This window comes from Globicephala melas, chromosome 13 (assembly GCF_963455315.2).
Source record: "Globicephala melas chromosome 13, mGloMel1.2, whole genome shotgun sequence".
NCBI classification, from domain to species: Eukaryota; Metazoa; Chordata; class Mammalia; order Artiodactyla; family Delphinidae; genus Globicephala; species Globicephala melas.
The window spans coordinates 77,632,770-77,652,571 of NC_083326.1; the positions used below are offsets into that span (position 1 = coordinate 77,632,770).

General features: G+C 47.0%; 2 protein-coding genes across 12 annotated transcripts in view; one reads left to right on the plus strand and one right to left on the minus strand.

Moving 5' to 3' along the window:
• The window catches only part of SPRING1 (SREBF pathway regulator in golgi 1), a 259,804-nt gene extending 251,790 nt beyond the window's left edge, over positions 1-8,014 (minus strand). For all 6 annotated transcript variants that reach the window (XM_030860431.3, XM_060311027.2, XM_060311028.2 and 3 more), the window contains exon 1: positions 7,767-8,014. In XM_030860431.3, coding sequence (XP_030716291.1) covers positions 7,767-7,877 — 111 coding nt within the window. In that variant the 5' untranslated portion in view covers positions 7,878-8,014. The remainder of the gene's footprint in view (positions 1-7,766) is intronic.
• Positions 8,015-8,159: 145 nt separating this feature from the next.
• Positions 8,160-19,802, plus strand: part of RNFT2 (ring finger protein, transmembrane 2) — a 66,706-nt gene continuing 55,063 nt past the window's right edge. For 4 of the 6 annotated variants that reach the window (XM_060311024.1, XM_030860421.2, XM_060311022.1 and 1 more), the window contains exons 1-5: positions 8,160-8,322; positions 9,965-10,135; positions 10,649-10,707; positions 15,832-16,310; positions 18,343-18,419. In XM_060311024.1, the coding sequence (XP_060167007.1) occupies positions 10,001-10,135; positions 10,649-10,707; positions 15,832-16,310; positions 18,343-18,419 (750 nt within the window). In that variant the 5' untranslated portion in view covers positions 8,160-8,322; positions 9,965-10,000. Of the gene's footprint in view, positions 8,323-9,964; positions 10,136-10,648; positions 10,708-13,780; positions 13,858-15,831; positions 16,311-18,342; positions 18,420-19,802 lie in introns of those variants that run through there. The other 2 variants (XM_030860424.2, XM_060311026.1) reach the window with 2 other exon arrangements.

Genomic DNA, 19,802 nt, shown 5'->3' on the forward strand with positions numbered 1-19,802 from the left:
CTAGGAAAGCTATGTGGGAAGAGCTATTAATATTTAAGACATGCAAATCCACATCTACTTTGGCACAGCAAACACGTTTGAGGCCTAGCCTCTGGAAAGTACAGACGTGTAAGGGTGCACTAGGATGTCTACTACAGCACCGTTTATGTGGTGGAAAAAACCTGGAACCCCAACCACAGAGAAATGAGTGAATAAACACTGGATAGCCATAGCTATTACCTAAAAATTACGTATGACTTATGTGTATTTATCTAGAGCAGGAGTCCTTAAACCTGACTTGCACATCAGATTATTAAGGACTTCAAATTCTGATTCCTGAGCCCAACTCCAGACTGAGTAAAAAGCTCTGTGGATGGGACCTGGGAATCAATATTTTTAAAGCACTCGGATAATTTTATTACAGAGGGCTGCAGATCCCTGGTGGATGTCCATAGTATATTAAGGAAAAAAACAAGTTACAAAATAATGTGCATATTATCACACATTGTATTATGATAACTGTATTAATACATACATATGGGTTTATAAGAGCTGAGATAAATGCATGCAAAGATACTACAAACCATTAACATGGAAAGGACATAGGTGATTATTAACATTTTTCATCATCGTTGGAATAGTTTCATTTTTAATTTAAAATAAAATGATAAAAAATTATTAAAAACATGATGATCATTAACAACAGGAGACACTAAATGAGGAATCTACAGGAACTCTGTACTATCCTTGAAACTTTTCTGTAAATCCATAATTACCCCAAAATTAAAAGTTTATTTAAAAAAAATGACTGCCAACATAAAAGACATAAATTGCCCACAATCCCATCACTTGAATAAAGCTGTATCTATTTCTGCATATTAACTTCTAGCCTTTGACCCCAGCATTTATACTACAAATTAGTATGCTTCACATTCAGCTCCTCTTGACACTAATTGGATGGTAAACGGTTCAAGTACCTACATTATCTTGATAATCACATTTTCAAGGCTATATAATAATCCATCACCTTGATGTGCTGTAATTTAGTAAAAACATCCTCTACAGATCAACGTTTAAGCCCACCCCAGGTGTCTGTTATCATAAATAGCACTGCAATAAAAATGTAGACCTTTTGCTTATTCTCTTGAGTAATTTGTGGTAGGAATTATTATTAGTAGAGTCAATGCTAAATAGTGCCAAATATTGATAATTTCCCAAAAGCTATATATGCCATTTGTAACATTACCAGAATTTAAATAACAGTGTGCCACTCCACTATTGAATTTCGTTCCTTAATTTACTAAAGGTAAAACAGTCCTTCAAGGTGGCTTTCATTTCTATTCCGCCCCCTCTCTTTTGTTTCTTTTATAGGAAAGAACTGGCACTAGCAGGAACAGGATGGGTTATATCAATACAAAAACAACATCGGTATTCCTTGGTTGGGGCAAGAAAAGGACTTAAATGCATAAGTCTTGAGAATATGGGAAAAATCACTTAGGTGCACAATGCTTAACCACCTGTAAATTCATGAGTTCTGCTGGGACCGTGTCAATTAACGGCATAATCAAGCTATGTGCAAACTAAAGTGCACTTGAAATGCTACCCTAGATAAATTAACAGCCATAAAGACTTAAGAAGCTGGTCAAAGTACAGTAAACTGGATCTCACAACAAGGTTGAAAGTGCTCTTGACATCACTCTCAAACTTTCCTGTTATTCCTTCTGAAAGAAAATGAAGAGTTCACGGACAAGGGCATCCCAGAAGGACCTCTTTCACATTACTGTGTTCCTGGTAAATAGGATGGCAATTCTCCCAGCACTTGTACTTGTTTTCAAACATGAATATTTAAGACCTTTCCAAAAGAACTGGTAAGAGCTGTACAACCAGAAAAGACCGTACAAGAGATTGTGTAAGACATAATGGCAAATGTAATGAATTAGCACATGGTCGCTTTCCTGAAGGTCCAGTCTTGCAAGGGTGTGGTGAAGGGGCACCGAGGGAATTCCTTCATTGAACAGGTGGCTTTAAACCTTTCTGAAACTACCCTACTAGGCTGTCTCAATTTTGAGCACCACCCCCCGTGTGTATGTGTATGTGTGTGTGTGTGTGTGTGTGTGTGTGTATTTTTTAATTCAAGATTCATTCAAAGGTATCAAGTTCTTACAATGTGTTAAAGATACAGAGACAAAGATAGGCAGGTTCTCTATTCTCAAAGAGCCTCCAGGGCCTTCCCTGGTGGTGCAGTGGTTAAGAATCCACCTGCCAATGCAGGAGACACAGGTTCGAGCCCTGGTCCGGGAAGATCCCACATTCTAGTGGAGCAACTAAGCCCATGTGCCACAACTACTGAGCCTGCACTCTAGAGTCCGCAAGCCACAACTACTAAGCCTGCATGCCACAACTACTGAAGTCCATGCGCCTAGAGCCCGTGCTCTGCAGCAAGTCACCACACTGAGAAGCCGGCGCACCACAACAAAGAGTAGCCCCCACTCACGGCAACTAGAGGAAGCCCACACGCAGCAACTAAGATCCAATGCAGCCATAAATAAATAAATAAATTTATTTTTTTAAAAAAAAAGGAGCCTCCAGAATTTTCTTCATAAACTACAAGGCGCTAGAGAAATGTTTTTATTACTAATGTATATTACTTAACCTCTGATTTAAAAAGGGGTATTTTAATAACTGTCCTGTCTCTTTTTCGGGGGTTATCATTAGGGTCAAATGAGATGTGTCCCATGTAAGCAGTAAAGCACTTAAACATAAGGCACTGTCATTAAAAGAATCGCTTATGATTCTCAAAAGTAAAAGAAAAAAGGGGATAAAGGCCAGAGGGAATCCCAATGTCTAATATTTGGGGAATAGCTAATAAATATAGCCTGATCATGGAAATTTTTAGTTATAAAAACTTACACCTCGAAAGAGCTTTTAAAGATGGGGAAAATGCATATATGTTAAGTGAAGAAACAGTAGGCCCTAATTATATTTTTAAAATATGAAGAAAGAAAATATGCCCAAATATCATCAGTAAATCTCTCTGTTTGGTGAGATTAAAGATAATTGCTTTCCTCCTCTACCCTGTGCAGCACTTTACAGACTCTGAAAGGTATATGTACCTTGTTGATACGGTGAAAAACAGAGCAGAAAAACAGATTAGCAACTCTCTCTTATGATTTATTATACTTTATATAGTGTCTAACTTGAAACCAATTTACATACTTAATTACGTTAAAGCTAAAGATGTTTATATATTTTCAAGGAGTTATGCAAATAGCCCTGACACTTTCTGGAACTGCACCACTTGAACAACTATGAGAACAGTTATTTACATGAGAGGACCTCTAAGGACCCTTCTGACTCCAAGACGGATTTCTCTATTCTCAGCTCAAATGCCCCACAGAGTTAGGCCCACCTTGCCGCTCTATCACAGTACCTTGTTTTGTATTCTTTGTATCACAAATTATTATCTGAAATAATTCTGCTCATTTGCCATTTCTACCCCTCACCCCCTACAGAATATAGGCTCTGGGAGAGTAAGACTGTATCTGCTTTGCCTCCCACTGTATCTCCATCATCTAGCAGACAGTGCCTGGTGCAGCTGGTGTTCACTAAACATTTGTTAAATCAATGTGCCCAAGTCACCTAGCACCCAGTCTCACCCCCAATGGCATCCCCACCAAGGTCACTAATTTCTCCTGTGCTCCCATCCCTACAATTTAAGCTATCCCCCAAAGCATTAATTAACATGAAAATCAAAACAGGAATTCAAAGCTGTAGAGAATAATCAACTATTCTCTAGGCAAAAAGTGGCCACATCTGCTCCATGAGTTCACAGTCTCACTGAAGCAGAGCTAAGGATCATATGAAAAACTCCAAAGCTTTCGAGTTTTTCACAGCCTCTTCTCAATTAATTCTAACCACACCCACCCCGTCTTCCCGTCCAATAGACAGACAGCTGTGCTACAGCACAGCTCCTTACAGATGGAGCCTGAGGCTAGGCAAAATGGAGCAGATTCCCTCAAGCCACAGCTCAGGAGTGCTGGAAGACCGCAACTGCAGCAGAGAATAGAGCAGAGTTGCAGCAAACTCACAGGCACGCAGGAGGGGCATCAGTCAGAATAGGCTCCAAGGATCCTTTCCAGTTTTAAAAATTATTGAGGACTTCAGTATGTGAGTTAATGAGGGTTATGGCTAATGATATTTATCATACTGGAAATTAAAACCAATTCTTAAAACATTTAAATAAGTTATTTATTCGTTTAAAAATAACAATAATGAGGTCTCCCTGGTGGCCCAGTGGTTGAGAGTCCGCCTGCCGATGCAGGGGACACGGGTTCCTGCCCCGGCCCGGGAAGATCCCACATGCCGCGGAGCGGCTGGGCCCGTGAGCCATGGCCGCTGAGCCTGCGCGTCCAGAGCCTGTGCTCCGCAACGGGAGAGGCCACAACAGTGAGAGGCCCGCATACCGCAAAAAATAATAATAATAAATAACAATAATGAGCCCATTACATGTCAACAGTTTTTCATGTGTGTGGGGGGAAAAATGTTTTTCAAAACAAAAAAATATACTTGGTGAGATGAGAAAATATCTTTACATTTCTGCAAATGTTTTTAATGTCTGGCTTGACGGAAAACAGCTGGATTCTCACAACTGCCTCTAAATCCAATTTATTGCAATACATTGTTCAGGTTGAAGCTTATGAAGAAAATCTACCTCACACAAATGTGCAGTTGGAAATAGGAGTATTTTCGTGGCTCTTCCAGATAATTATGGATAATCTTCTTTGATACTACTTCAAAACTTGACAAGTATAGTTTCTTAAAAGTTCACTGCAAATGGTGCAGCCACTTTGGAAAACAACCTGGCAGTTCTTCAAAAAGTTAAACACAGTTACCAAGTGACCCATCAATTCCACTCCTAGGACCATACTCAAGAGAACTGAAAACATATTTCCAAACAAAACCTTGTACACCAATGTCCATGGCAGCCCTAGTCATAATAGCCAAAAGGCAGATACAAGCCAAGTCTCCATCAAATGATGATGGCTAAACAAAATGTGTTAGATGCCTACAACGGCACGTTACTCAGACATAAAAATGAAGTACTAATACATGCTACAACATGGATGAGACTTGAAGACTGGCTTTTAACTGAAAGAAGACAGACAAAGAAGACCACATAGTGTATGTTTCCATTTATATGAAATGTCCAGAATACGTAAATCCATGGAGACAGAAAGTTGACTAGTGGTTGCCAGGGGCTTGATGGGCAGGGATAGAGAGGTTATAGCTAACGCGTTTCTTAGGCAGTGGGGGAATCAGATCCAGAAAAATCTGCAAAACAAAACTGTTGCTGAAAGTTTCAGGGGATTCACGATCACCCCCCCCACACACACATACACACACCCCTAGGACTGTAGTCACAGATCACAAGTTTAAAAAAAAAAAAAGACACACAGGGAAAAATAAAATAAGAACAAGGTACACCAGAGTACTTAAAAGGCATTTGTAGGAGGAATTCCCTGGTGGTCCAGTGGTTAGGACTCTGCACTTTCACTGCTGAGGGTCCGGGTTCAATCCCTGGTCAGGGAACTAAGACCCCACAAGCCCCGCGGTGCAGCCAAAAAAAAAAAGTGGTTGTAGGGAAAGTCACAGTGTAGACAGCATCTGAGTCAGGCAGGAAAAATTAGTAGGACTGTGCCAAGCTGGGAAGAAAGGAAAAGTCACCCCAATTAAAAAGATGTGATTGTTTGTTCAACCAATATTTGAATACCCATGAAGTGCCTGGCAGTATTCTAGGGACTGAGATTCTACGAACAACACAGACAAGGTCCCTGGTCTCCAAAAAATTACGTTCTAGAAGGGAGAGTGAGGGGAGACAGATAAACAAGTAAATGATCTAGAAATGCTCAGTAAGTGATGCTTACCGCAGAGAAAATAAAGCAGGACTATGGGCAAGGAACTGAAATCACTGAGATTCTGTCACCTGCTGTGACCTGGAGCAGTAATAGTTAGCCTCACCTGAACTGACAAAAAAAAAAAAAAAACACTCACAATGCAGAGATCCTGGAACGGGCGTCTGGAGTTTTAGCTGAGTGCAACAGGAATCCAAAGAAGAACTATACACAAGGGAGTGCTGGGATTTTTTTTTTTTTCTTTTCAGATTATCACTCCTCCTGCTGGTTAGAGAATAGACTGCAGAATAAGAAAGGAAGCAGGGCTTCCCTGGTGGCGCAGTGGTTGAGAGTCCGCCTGACGATGCAGGGGACGCGGGTTCATGCCCCGGTCCGGGAAGATCCCACATGCCGCGGAGCGGCTGGGCCCGTGAGCCATGGCCGCTGAGCCTGCACGTCCGGAGCCTGTGCTCCGCAGCGGGAGAGGCCACAACGGGGAGAGGCCCGCGTACCGGAAAAAAAAAAAAAAAAAAAAAGCAAGGAAGCAGAGACCTGTTGGTGGGCTACTACAGCAGTCCAGACAGGGAAAAGCAGAAGGTATCTGTGGCTGGGGAATGGTAGTGCCACTCAGTGAGGCTGGGAAGACTGGAGAGGAAGTGGTGGTGGAGAATCAGGAGTTCTGTTTTGGCCAAGTATGAGGAGCCGACAACGCACGCAAAAAGGGACGTCAAGCAAGCAACGGGATATGAACCTTGGGGTTTCTGGATAGGTCAAGGCTGGAGTTAGAAACAGCAACAGCATACAGCTGGTATTTAAACCAATGGTGCTAGAGATGAGCTGGGTCAGCTGGGAGGAAGGTAGAGGGCTGAGTCCAGGGTCACTACAGCACCACCTGACAGGGAAGGAACAACACGTGGCCATGAGCAGGTGTCTGCGAAGTTGTGAAAACACAAGTGCAAGCACTTAGTCTGCATGAATGTCACCGACGCATCCCAGTCACCAGAAGAGGCTTACAACACTCAGCCTCTCTGTTAGCCTGAGGTGAGAGGTGGGCTACGGTCCCCTAACTTTCCGTTTTACAATCTCCTAAAACTAAGGTGACCATATCACTTAGTATTTCTTTTCTATTCATTGACAAATTTTATACGAATATGACCCTTGAGAATGAAAAGGGGAGCTTTTCTAACTGCATCAGCGCAAGAGCATAAACCAGGGTTGTCCCGGGTACACCCTGGCATATGCTCACCCTTTCTAAAAACCTAAACGTCTGAACTGGACTTCTAAACGAAGGGACAATGCTCTGGGTAACATTTCCCACCAAAGCATCCTGCCTTTTCTCCCACAAATTCGCACAGAGAAGAAAAACTAAGCGGATGGGGAGGGGAAAGGAAAATTCCACCCAACCAAGTTATGCACAGAAAGAGCACCTCGTGGGTCCTGAGGCGTCTCCCTGCCGGACAACCGAGCCCCTAAATTAAATGAAAACCAGGCACACCAGCGCTGGCTTCGTAGCTCAGCTGGGCATCTTACTGGCCCAGGCATCTCCACCTTTTCCAGTCTCGAGTTACCTGCTGGAACCCGGGGACACCGCCCCCCAGAACGGCCGTGAGGAGAAGGGAGAAATGCTCGCCCCCGCTCAGCACTCGGCCTGGCAGGTAGGAGGCAAGGAGACGGCCCTCAGGGTGATAACAAGCACAGCGTAAGGGCCCACAGCACCGGGTTCGAGTCCCAGCTCTGCCCCTGGCCTACCAACGAAATGGGCGGGTCCCTTCGCCCGTCCTCAGCCCCGGGACACGAACGCCCACCTCTCCGGAGGCGGCCCGGCGCACCGGACACTCGGGCAGCGCGGCTGCAGAGGCAGCTTCCCTCACCCGGGGAGGGAGGGCGGCCACTGACCTGCTTGAAGGTGCTGGTAAGGAAGTAGACGAGCGAGAGCCCGAAGACCAAGGCGAGCACCCACCTCTTCCGCAGGAGCCGCCGCCACACCATGGCCGCCAGGTTCACCATCCCGGCGCGGAGCGGGACAGGCCCGGGGCCCGGGCGGCATGGCCCCTACGCGGCCGGCAGCCCCATGGCTCGCGGCGGGCGCCGGCCCCGCAGCCCTCAGCCCAGCCAGCTCCCGTCAGCCACCCCGCGCCTCCTCACGTGACCTCGCCCCACACACCGCCTGCACACCTCGCGCGTCACCCGCCGGCCTCGCTCGGCCTCCTCCTCATTGGTCCCTGCATAGCGGCGGCTTCCTATTGGCTGAATTCCGGGAAGGGGGCGGGCAATCGTGTGCGTGCGGCCGGTGGAGTTGTTGCCCGGGTCTCAGCGCTGGGCGCCGCGACCTGAGAAAGAACCTGGGGAGAGGCCGGAAGCACTCGGAAGTCAGGTGCTAACCGGGCCGAGCGAGTGATTGGCTTGGAAGCACGAGAATGATGCCGCTGAGATTGCCGAATCGTCTGGGCAGGTAAAAAGATAACGTTATTTTTTTTCCCCCCGGTATGGTCAGCGTAATCTCCTGCCCTTTCAGTCCTGGGGCGTTTCGCGGTAAACTTTGGTTGCAGGAATGAAAAACGCTTGCAGCATTGTATACGGAGCGCACCTGCCTGCTTCCAGTGCAAGTGATGCAGGAGATGCTCTCTTGCGTGCATTTCGGTGCAGTCATATAACAGCTCGGGGGTGCAACTTAAAACCTCTCATACATTGAAAACTCTGGTGAAATCCTCCTTAGGGATGGAGAGCGATGTATGGAGCAGAGGGTAAAAAGGCATTTCATTCAGTCATTCAGATGCATCCCACGTGCAAACGTTTTATTACAGAATTCGATATTGGAATAATTATGTACGGCCTACTGCCAACACAGGACCTGAAGCCCCTTCGAAAGCAAGCATCTGAAAGTGAAATCTTGGGTATTTTATTTAGGGGGCTGTGTCAAATTTATGGATGGAAACTTGAGATTCTGTATTTTATTTTCCCCGAGGATTTGCAGGCGATGAGGAATCATTGCGGGGAGAGGGGGCATTAAGGCGAGATTGCAGGTTCTTGAAACAGATTTAGGGGATGAGCTTTCCTTCATATATGAAGATGGTGCTACTGACCCATCTTTTGGCTGATTTTCCAAATGAGAAAGGAGGCTTAGCTGGGGGGTTGTCTCGCTAATCAGTGGCCCTGGTAACACCAGTGCTGTCCCCTGAAGAAGGCTGGTCAGGATCAGGAAGTCACTCAACAACTCGTATGGCACCCTGAACTAAGAGCGCCATCTTTGGTCCTGGTACAAAAACAAATATTCAAGGAAGCTAAACCAACTCATGAAAAGTCTCTGGCCTTTATTTCTTCTCTAGAGTGAGAGGTCAGGGAGGGAACAAGGGACGTAGAAAAAGGTAAGTGAGAGACCCATTGATGTTTTCCTCATTGAGTAAATACTTGTTGAGTGCTACTCTCTTTCAGGCAGTGTTCTAGATGTGGAAGCAGAAGGGCAAACCAGGCAGGCCGATCGTGTCTTTTGTGGCATTCGTATTCTAATGGAGGACAGGCCATAAATGAATATGCAAACATGTAAATAAATGATAAATGCTATGAAGAAGGTAAAACGGGGAAATGTATGTTGGGTCACGAGGGTGAGAGGAGAAGGCCTCTGGAAGGAGGTGACATTTGTCCTGAGGGAGCTAGCCAGAAGGAAAAGCATTCTAGGGAGAGGGAACAGCAAGTATAAAGGCCCGGAGGCAGGGACAAGCTGGCACGTTTGAAAAACAAAAAGGCCAGTGTGGTTGGAGGAGAGTGGAGGCAAATGAGGTTGGGAACAGGTGAGGCCTGCAGGCCAGGAACAGAGCTTGAATTTTATTCTGATTGCAGTGGGTAGCCTGCGGAGGGCCTTAAACATATTTTCTGTATTCCCCAATCACGACTCAGAGTTTGACAATAGGACAAGATATTAATACATTCAGATCATAACGGTCCTCAGGAGTCCCAACAAGGTATCAATGGAAGGCTAACAAGGGACAAGGAGGCAACAGAACCATCTGCTTATAACTACCCATGAAGCCCCAAGACTTATTCTCAGGTTCAAGGCATCCCATGGACTATTCACTTAAGTGTTCTATTCCATCCAGGGTTTGGAGCCTCTGATAAGCTCCTGTGACCCGTGCATGCCTTTGGAGAGGAAGAAGAGGGAGAGGCCTGCTTTCTCTGGAATCCAGTGGTCACATCCCCACCTGAATGCCCACCTCAGGTGTCGTCAACATGGAGTTCTGAAGTCCCTGTGGTTCCTCACAGTGAACCAGGTGACGTGTCTCCATGAGAATTCAGATCTTCATTACCACTGTATTAAATGTGAGGGCTGGAAGGAAGCTTTGGGTTCGGACACTTCACCCCTCTCCCATTTAACCTATGGGGAGTCTGAGGCCACAGAGAGGTTACCAATTTGTCCAGGGTCACACAGCAAATTAGGGGTGGCATCAGTCCAGGATCCATGTTTCCTAACTGTCTGCTGCTCACTTGACCTCCTCCAGCACCTCTTTGCTTTACAGTTCACTTCTTTCTCCTCTGACATGAGAACTTCCTCCACCTCCGGTCTCATCCTTCTCATCCATGAAATGGGCTGATGACACTCTCTTCATGGGACAGGGTGTTGATTTGAGGGTTGAATGGCATAACAGACTGAAACACAGTTTGCAAAATGTCAGAGAGCTCTAGGGAAGTAAGATACAAGTAGTACTTGTTTATGGTTACCATGGTGATCTGACAGGCACTGAGAATATTGGGAGACTCTGGCTCATGCATGTGTTGACTTTTAGGTCTTAAGGAAAATGCAGAGACGCCACAGCAGCAACACGGATAACGTTCCACCTGAAAGGTAGGCATCCCCTCATTCCATCTGAGGCTCTGAGCTTCAGGTGGTCAAGGGCAACCCAAAACTGGATGGAGTAATACCTGCCCCTCAGGGCTACTCGTTAGAAGAGCAGAGGAGATCTGATTGGACACTGCTTTGCATGGCAATGGCCTCATATCCTCAACACGTGACAGCTTGCTGTTGCTCTTATGGTAATTCTCAAAGCCTGTGCAAACAGTGATCCACTTGACTCATTGTATCAATGATTGTACCCAGGGGATTTTAATTTATAGAGGTGTCTGAGTTGCAACATGGAGAGGCGGATGACATTGAAAGATTTTTATTACTTGCAGTTTCCAAGATAAGGGGGCATGTCACCCTACGCAGGGCCACATGGGGAAGCACCGGGGTCAGCCAGGAGGCAGAAAGGAGCAAGGGAAAGCATAGGTCACAGCTTTTATTGTGTTTTCCACACAGAGTAAGGCAGGGGAGGGGAAACAACTTAGGATTGACTAGTTTGAATAATGTTGGTGGACTCTAGGCTGTAGGAGTGGTCTCTAGTTGTCTGTACCTGGCCCTGAGTGATTTGGGGCAGAGGAAATATTGGCTGAGAATGGGAATTAGATAAAGGAGGTGGTTAGGGATGTGAGCTCTGGAGGTGGTTAGGGATGTGAGTTTACAGGGGAGTTGTAAACAACTTTGGCCATTAGTTTGACCCTGTAATGTGCAGATGCCAAATAGACAAGTACAGAATCTAAGAAAATGCAGTTAAAACACTAATAAGCTAGAACTTCCATCTACTTAAGCCAAAGAGGGTACAGACCATGGGGACCTGTTCTCAGGTTGTGACAGTCTCCCAGCCACAACCCCCTCACCATGCTGGACCGTACATCCAAGGAACAGGCAGCCAAGCTTTTCCTCCCTTGCAGCCCATTTCAAGTCCCCTGCAATTCTTGAGATTGGCCACACTATCACAAAGTACCCACCAGTCCAGTATTGAGTTTTCCATCAAGCCTGCCTGTTCTGCAGGGAAGGGCACTGGCCTTAAGTGAGACAACCCTTGGCCAAAATCCCAGCTCAGCCACTTCCCCCTTTGCTGCCTTTGGCAAGCACCTTCACCTCTAGGCCTCAGTTTCCCCATCTATAAATGGCAGATAGCAAAACTCAGGTTTGCTTATGAATGAGTGAAGATACACGGAACCCAGCTTTTAATAAGCATGGCTGTTGGAGCTTTTCCAGCCTCTGAAGACAGAATTACTCTTTGCTCTCAAATGAACGGCGAGGGCTTTGAGGACAGAGACCATGCTGGAGAAATAATGGCCACTGTGTATTGTGTGCTTATTTGTGTCACCCTCACATTAGCCTGTGGAAGTGAGGACTGTTTTTATCACCATTTTATCGATGAGGAAACTGGGGCTCAGAGAGGGTAAGTTACCTGAAGTCACAAAGCCAGGAAGTGGCAGGACTGAGATTCAGGCCCTGGTCCATTTGACCCCTGCAAAGTCTGTGCTTTGAGATACCACATTTCATCTGCCTCCTATCTGGGTGGATTCACTCTTCTCCCGGGCTACCTCACGTTCTAGCCTTTAAGTGGTTAAGTTGGAAGCTCAGCCTCTGCCCCTCAAGGAATATTCTTTCCCGTTTAGGCCTAGAGAAGGGAGCCCAGCTATATAAAGGTCCTTGGTGGGTTGAGTCTTCCCTGGTTGTTGTACTGGAGGCCCCCTGAGCCCAGTGGACTCAGAGTGCTGGCAAGCTCAAGGCAGACAGGAGGCTTTCCAGGTCCCTGTGGGACGGTGGGGGAGAGAGGGCGGCCACTGTGGGCACCTGCCAGGACTCCTGCTTTCTGAGCTCAGCTTCCTGAAGTGCAGAAAAAGCTCAAGTCCCCTTGACGATCATAGCCATGGTGTTAGTTGTTGTTGTCATTATTAATACTATTTTTGTTATTATCCCAAACCCAAGAGAATAGGACCACTCATTTCCTGGGCTTTTGGAGCCAGGAGGGATGGGCCATGGGAGGTAGGGGGGTGGGTAACCATCTTCAAGTTCCCTCCCTTGCTGGGGTGTAAACCTGGTGGTTTATGATAACTTACCCCCACCTCAAGTTTGTAAGGCCAGCGAAGCCAACCCCAAGATTTCTCCAGACCGGCATCTCCCCTGCTGGGTTTCACAGGTATTCTACAAGATTGAATAGGTTTTCCATGGAAGAAAATAATTCCATGGTCACATAAGTTTGGGAAACACTAGGTTTAACAAAGTTAATTTTTTCAGTTGCAGGCCTTCTCAGAGCCTTTAGTATGCTTATTCATTCACTCTTTCAAATAATATTGAGCATGTTCTATGCACGAGGTACATTGTTCTGGGTAGTGGTAATCCAGTGGGGAGCAAACAGTCATGGTCTTTGACCTTACAGAGCAGGGCCCAGTCTCAAGTGCCATTCTCAGTGCTGACTGCATGTTAGAATCACCCGGAAGGCTCTGAAGAAATAGCGGTGCTGAGGCCCAACCCCAAAGATTTTGATTCAGTTGGTCAACATTGGGTCCAGGGCACCTGTATTTTTCAAAAGCTCCCTCGAGTTATTATAATGTACACCCAGGGTTGAGAGTCACAGGTAAGGAGTAAAACAATAAATATGATCAGTCCTGTGCAGGGGAGGGTAGAGTGCAGTGAGGACAAAGAGCAAGGAGCCTGTCGTTGTCCAGGAGGTAGGGAAGGCTCCACCAAGCAAGAGAGATTTTTAGCCAGAATCTGAGGGATGAGCGTAAGTTACCTAGGTGGGACAGGGTGGGGCAGGGGGACAGCCCATGAAGGGGGTGGCCTGGGCAAGGGCCCTGGAAGCCCTTGGGCAGTAAGAAAAGGGCACATGGTGAGATTGGAGTTCAGGGCAAGATAATCCAAGATATCTGGCAAGTTCATCTCTCTAAGCCTCAGTTTCTTTATCTGTAAAATGGAAATGATATTAGTCCCTATCTTTAGGGTTTATCTGAGACTGCAGGAAGGAGTTTAGAATGGGAAGCCCTTTTAGTGGGTTAGTGAAATAATCAAATACATGTTTCTTTTGGTTTTTTTTTTAATGCACCCTTGTCTGAGTGGAGAATAGATTACGTAAGATCAAGTGTGAAAGCAGTGTAAAACCTCCCCTGCAGCCTCCCTCTGGGGCCATTTTGTGCCTGGATGGTAACTAGCATACTTTTTTTATGATTATTATTATTAATTTATTTATTTATGGCTGCGTTGCATCTTCGTTGCGTCTTCGTTGCTGCATGCAGGGTTTCCTTAGGTGTGGAGAGCAGGGGCTACCGTTCGTTGCGGTGTGGGGGCTACTCTTTGTTGTGGTGTGCGGGCTTCTCATTGCGGTGGCTTCTCTTGTTGCGGAGCACGGGCTCTAGGCGCACAGGCTTCAGTAGTTGTGGCACGCAGGCTTCAGTAGCTGTGGCTCGCGGGCTCTAGAGCGCAGGCTCAGTAGTTGTGGCACGTGGGCTTAGTTGCTCTGCGGCATGTGGGATCTTCCCGGACCAGGGCTCAAACCCGTGTCCCCTGCATTGGCAGGCGGATTCTAAACCACTGCGCCCCCAGAGAAGCCCGATAACTAGCATACTTTTATTAAGCACCTGGGTTGTATGCCCTGGGTTATGGGGCCCACAGGATGAGTGGAACTCAGCACTCACTTTCAGTAAACTCAGGATGTATTTAGAGTACCATAGGGGTCTGTGGAGGTTCCTTGGGAACCCTACTCTGGGGTGAGATAAGGAGGGGAGGGTGGCTCTTTGCCCCTCCCACTGACACAGCACATTGAGCTAATCAGCTCCACCTGTTGTGTAGACTGATTGCATTCGAAAAGGACAAGCCCAAGAGGAGACACATGACATCCAGAACTCCGGGGCATGGTGTTCATGGGAAAGTGCACCCAGTTTGGGGCTCACCATTCTCGGAAGGGTAACTCTAGGCTCTCTGCTCCTCCAGCAATGGCTCTGAGAGAGCATCAGCATCCTTTACCTGATTCCAGTACAACAGGCCTGTGCTTGGAACTAGAAATGGCAGTTAGCCCTGGAGGTTTTCCATAGGGATTAGAGATAATAGTTCCCACTTACTAAGTGCGAGGTACACTGAAAGGGGTGTTCTAAATTTGATCCCCAGGAATTCTATGCATGAATGGTGTTTATACCCATTTTCCAGGTGAGAAAACAGAGTGTAGGATTGTTAAGACCCCTGGGAAGGGTGGAGCTAGGGTTCACATGTGGGCTTCTCCAATTAAATCTTCTTCCCATTACTTTCTGCTGCCCTCCAAATACCAGTTGTGACCAAGGTGGATCCTCTTGGGAACTGGGAATCATTGAACTTGGAGATTACAGAACCAGGGGTACCTGAGTTTCTGAGGTTATTCTAGAATCAGAGGACTCTGCGCTCCCTTTTCAGTAAAGTGTAGTGGTTAAGAAAGCAGGCTCCAGAGGTAGCCTTGCTGGGTTTGACTCTTCCCTGTTCCATACCTTACCAGCTGTGTGATCCTGGACAAGTTAGTTTGTTCTGTGCCTCAGTTTCTTGATCTGTAAGTTGGTATTTTTAGTACCTAGTTCACAGGGTTGATAGGAAGATTTAATGAGTTAATTGATGGAAAGCACTTAGAAAAGTATCTGGCACATAGTAAAATTTCAGTAAAGATTATGACCCTGTTGCTATTATTACTTATATTAGTTTGCTAGGGCTGCAGGGTGACAAGGTGTCACAGTCTAGGTGGCTTAAACTACAGAAATTTATTTTCTACAGTTCGGGAGGCTGGAGGTCCAAGATCAAGGCATCGGCAGGGTTGGTTTCTTCTGAGGCCTCTCTTCTTGGCTCACAGATGGGCCCCTTCTCTCTGTGTCTTCACGTCGTCTTCCCTCCCGCATGTCTGTGTCCAAATTTCCTCCTCTTATAAGGACACCAGTCATATTGGATTAAGGCTGGCCCTAATGATCTCATTTTCACTTACCTCTGCAAAAGCACTGTCTTCAAAAACTGTCACAGGCTGAGGTACTGGGGGTTAGGGTCTCAACATATGATTTTCCTGGGACACGGGCCCCAATTCGGCCCCTAACATCACTGATAGGGTCCATTGCCCCCCATCCTCCACTGCCTGACTTGGTGGCGGCTTTCTCCTCCCTTCTGGCCCAGAAATCGCAGTCAAGCGCTCAGCTCTGAGGCGAGTGTGGACGAAGGCGGAGTCTTTGAGAGTCTGAAGGCAGAAGCGGCCTCCCCGCCAGCGCTCTTCTCCGGCTTATCGGGCCTCCCGACAGGCAGCCTCCCCGCCACCCCTTTCCCGTCCAGCCTGGTGCTGGGGGCCGCGGCGGGCGGCGGGGACGTGTTCCTCCAGATGCCCACATCCAGGGAGGAAGGTGGGGGCCGCGGTGAGGGGGGCGCCTACCACCACCGCCAGCCCCACCACCACTTCCACCACGGCGGCCACCGCGGGGGCTCCCTGCTGCAGCACGTGGGCGGGGACCACCGCGCGCACTCCGACGAGGCCGGCGACGAGCAGCCGGGGACGCCCGCCCCAGCCCTGTCCGAGCTGAAGGCCGTGATCTGCTGGCTCCAGAAAGGGCTGCCCTTCATCCTCATCCTGCTGGCCAAAGTGTGCTTCCAACATAAGCTTGGTGAGTGTGGAGGGATGCAGGGCGCAAAGACTGCCGCCTCACCCGTTGGGTAGGGGGATGGCGTCTCCATCCCAAGTGCCAAGGGAAGGCAGTAGAGGTCCTTATGGTGCAAAGTCCTTAAGAGTCCAGGATTCTGAGTCAGACCTGGGTTCAAATCCTGGCCGACTAGCTGTGTGACTTGGGGCAAGCCACTCATATTCTTTGAGTCTCAGATTCGTCATCTCTCCAGCGGGGTTGTGGTAGAAACTCCCACAGCTGGGAGTTGGGTGATGTGAAGGAATAGAGTGTACTACCCAGGAGTTCAGACTGCTTGGGTCTGAACCTGAGCTCTGCCCCCTTCCTAGCTGTGTGACGCTGGGTACATTATTTAACCTCTCTGTGCCTCAGTCCAATCATCCATAAAATGGGGGTTAAAATAGTATATGTACTGTTACAAATACTATTACATATGTATTATAGCTATACATAGACTCTAATAGTATGTTACAGATGCTATTATAGTATATGAACAGCATCTGCCTTCGTGAGATTGAGTGAGGTTAAATGAATAAACATATGTAAAGCACTTAGGACAGTGCCTGGCAGAGAGTAAGTGCTATGCAAGTGTAGATTATTATTTTTATTATATTCATTATTAATACATGTAAGATACCTAACATAGAACCCTGCACATAGCAAGTGCTCAGTAAATACTACCTAATATTATTATTAGGAAGTAAGATAATGATTCATAAAGTGCTTAGCCTAGTACCTGACACACACTTAACCGTCAATAACTGTGGCTTCTGGTCCACTGTTGTTATTATCTGTTACGTACTGTTATTAGATCATGATGTTGCCGTGTCCTGGAGAGTTTAGGCTATTGTTTTTATCTTATGGTAGAAATTACGGTACTAATTACTGTCTCATGGCTTATTACATCCCACAAGAAATATCTAGAGGAGTTTAGGCCATCGTTTGTGTCTCATTTGCCCCTTTCTGGTGGGTTCCAGCTGACTCAGATCACTCCTTCCTTTTTGGGGTGCTACCATGTCAGTCCCTCCCTTTTTATTCCTAGAAATGGAAACTGGCGTGTTCTCCCTTACCCTGAATTCCAGCAAACTCACCACTAATTTTTATTCTCAAGTTTGGTCATTTTGTTTCTCAGTTGGCAGGTTTTTTTGTTTGATCAAAGAGAATAGTACAAGAAGAGATTGTGGGGTTACTGGTTTTGATTTTATATGTTTTTAATGAAGAAACACATCTTTTACAAAGAAGATCTGGAAGAATGCCTGGAATACACGCACTATTTAAAAAGTAAAAGTGAACTCCAAGCTTGGGAACTGTGCATGTCATGTGAAAGCAGAATCCTTTCCACAGGGAACAAAAAGTAGGATTCGAAAATCCCTATTTAGGGAGAATTCCAAGATAGTAGCTTGCTAAATTGTGGAATAAAATTCAGTTCTTTTTCCCTACTCTGCAAGGGTCATGTTTTCCTGTCAGCTGGGAATTCTTTCCCCTTTAACATGAAACTTCAATTTCTTATGGTGTTGTGGTCTTTTTCTACATATGCTTTTATTACAAATAACACGCCTCAGATTCTTTTTGGAAGTAGAAATAATAATAGGCACCACTTACTAACTTCTAGAGATTGTACACTGTAAGCAGTATCCCTCCTTGAGTTAAGTACTGTTATTATTCTGTCTGTTTTACAGAGGAGGAAACTGGGGCTCAGAGAGGTGCAGTGATTAGTCCAAGCCGAGATTTGAACACAGGTCTTACCAGACTGCACAGCCCATGCTTCTAACTGGTTCTATAAAATACGCCCACAGTGGCGGGCCTCAATCCCATCCCTAAGTCAGAGGCCTCTTCTCAGAGTGGCTTGGGGTTCCCAGTGATATACATGGCAGCCCAAATGCCCCAGAAATGGGATTTTCTCTCTCCTCTGTGGTTAGCGTGTCAACCCCGAGGGGACCAGGGATTGTCCGTAGTAAGCCCGGGCCAGGTCTGACGAGTCTAAGTGGGTGGTCTCGGCCCCTCCTCTGTCCTGCAGGCATTGCTGTGTGCATCGGGATGGCCAGCACCTTCGCCTATGCCAACTCCACGCTCCGGGAGCAGGTCTCTCTAAAGGTGAGTCACCTGGTAAATTACTCTCCTGGGGCTGCTGTAACCAATGACCACAAACTCGGTGGCTTAAAACAACACAGAGGGATTACTCACAGTTCTGTAGATCAAAGCCTGAAGTGGGTCCCTCTAGCCTAAGATCAGAGTGTCAACAGGACTGTGTTCCTTCTGAAGGGTTCAGAGGACAGTCTCTTTCCTCGCCTTTTCCAGGTTCTAGAAGTCACCCACATTCGTTGGCTCATGGCCCCTTCCTCCTTCTTCGAGCCAGCAACGTTGTATCTCTGTGACCATCCCTCCATAGACACATCTCCCTCTGACTCTCCTCTTCTGTCTCCCTCTTCCACTTTTACGGACCCTTGTGATTACATTGGACCCTCCTGGATAATCCAGGAGACTGTCCCTCACACAGGGTCAGTTGATTAGCAAACTTAACTCCACCTGCAACCTTTATTGCCCTTTGCCGTGTAACCTAACATATTCACAGGTTGCAGGGATTAGGACAGGAACACCTTTGGGAGGCCATTCTTCTGCCTCCCACCCTGGGCAGATCCCCGGATGTGCCATCCTTCTCCCTTCCAACAGCAGCCTCTCCCCATGTGCCCCTGGCCCATTCCCCTTATCCTCCCGGCATTCAATCAGTTAGCTCACTTCCAACCCATGCCCATGGTTAAGGCCGCCCCACGGGCACTGCTGGGTGGCTGTACGGCTTCACCACCGTCACCCCGAATGCCCTCTGGTATCTGCCGAGCACTAACCATGTCCAGCACGGTGCTGGACCCATTACACAGCTCCTCTTGCAGTTTCATCCCAGCAACCTGGGAGGGAGACAAAATCATTCTGAACTCATTTTCCCAGTGAGGAAGTAGTGGCCCAGAATTTCTTGGCTAAGACATAATAAGGCCACACAGCCAGCGTGAAGGGTGGCATCAGGATATGAACCCAGGCATTGAGCCCAGAGCCTGTACTACCCCCCAGATTCAAATTCCAGCTCCTCCACCCTCCTGCAAGCCCTTGGATGGGTTACCTCACTGATCACAGCCTCAGGTGCCACCTCTGGAAAACGAACTGCCACACCAACTTCATACACCCATCGAGAGGATTAAATGAGATGGTGCATGGAAGGTGTTTAGTGCAGTGCCTGGCTCATAGGAACAACTTAATTGAGCTATTTTTAACAAGCCTATTTTCTGCTGCACATGTGATCCTATAATAGCCACCATCCTCTCTGACCTTGCTCTGGGGTCGTCTGCTTTCTCAGAAGCACCTAGGCGTCCATGAGGCACAGATGCCAGCTCAGTCTTTATTTGATACATGAGCACATTGAAGTCTGGAGTTGGGCATGGAGCCAGAGGTTCTTCTTGACCCTTAGTCTCATCTTCTTCATGCAGA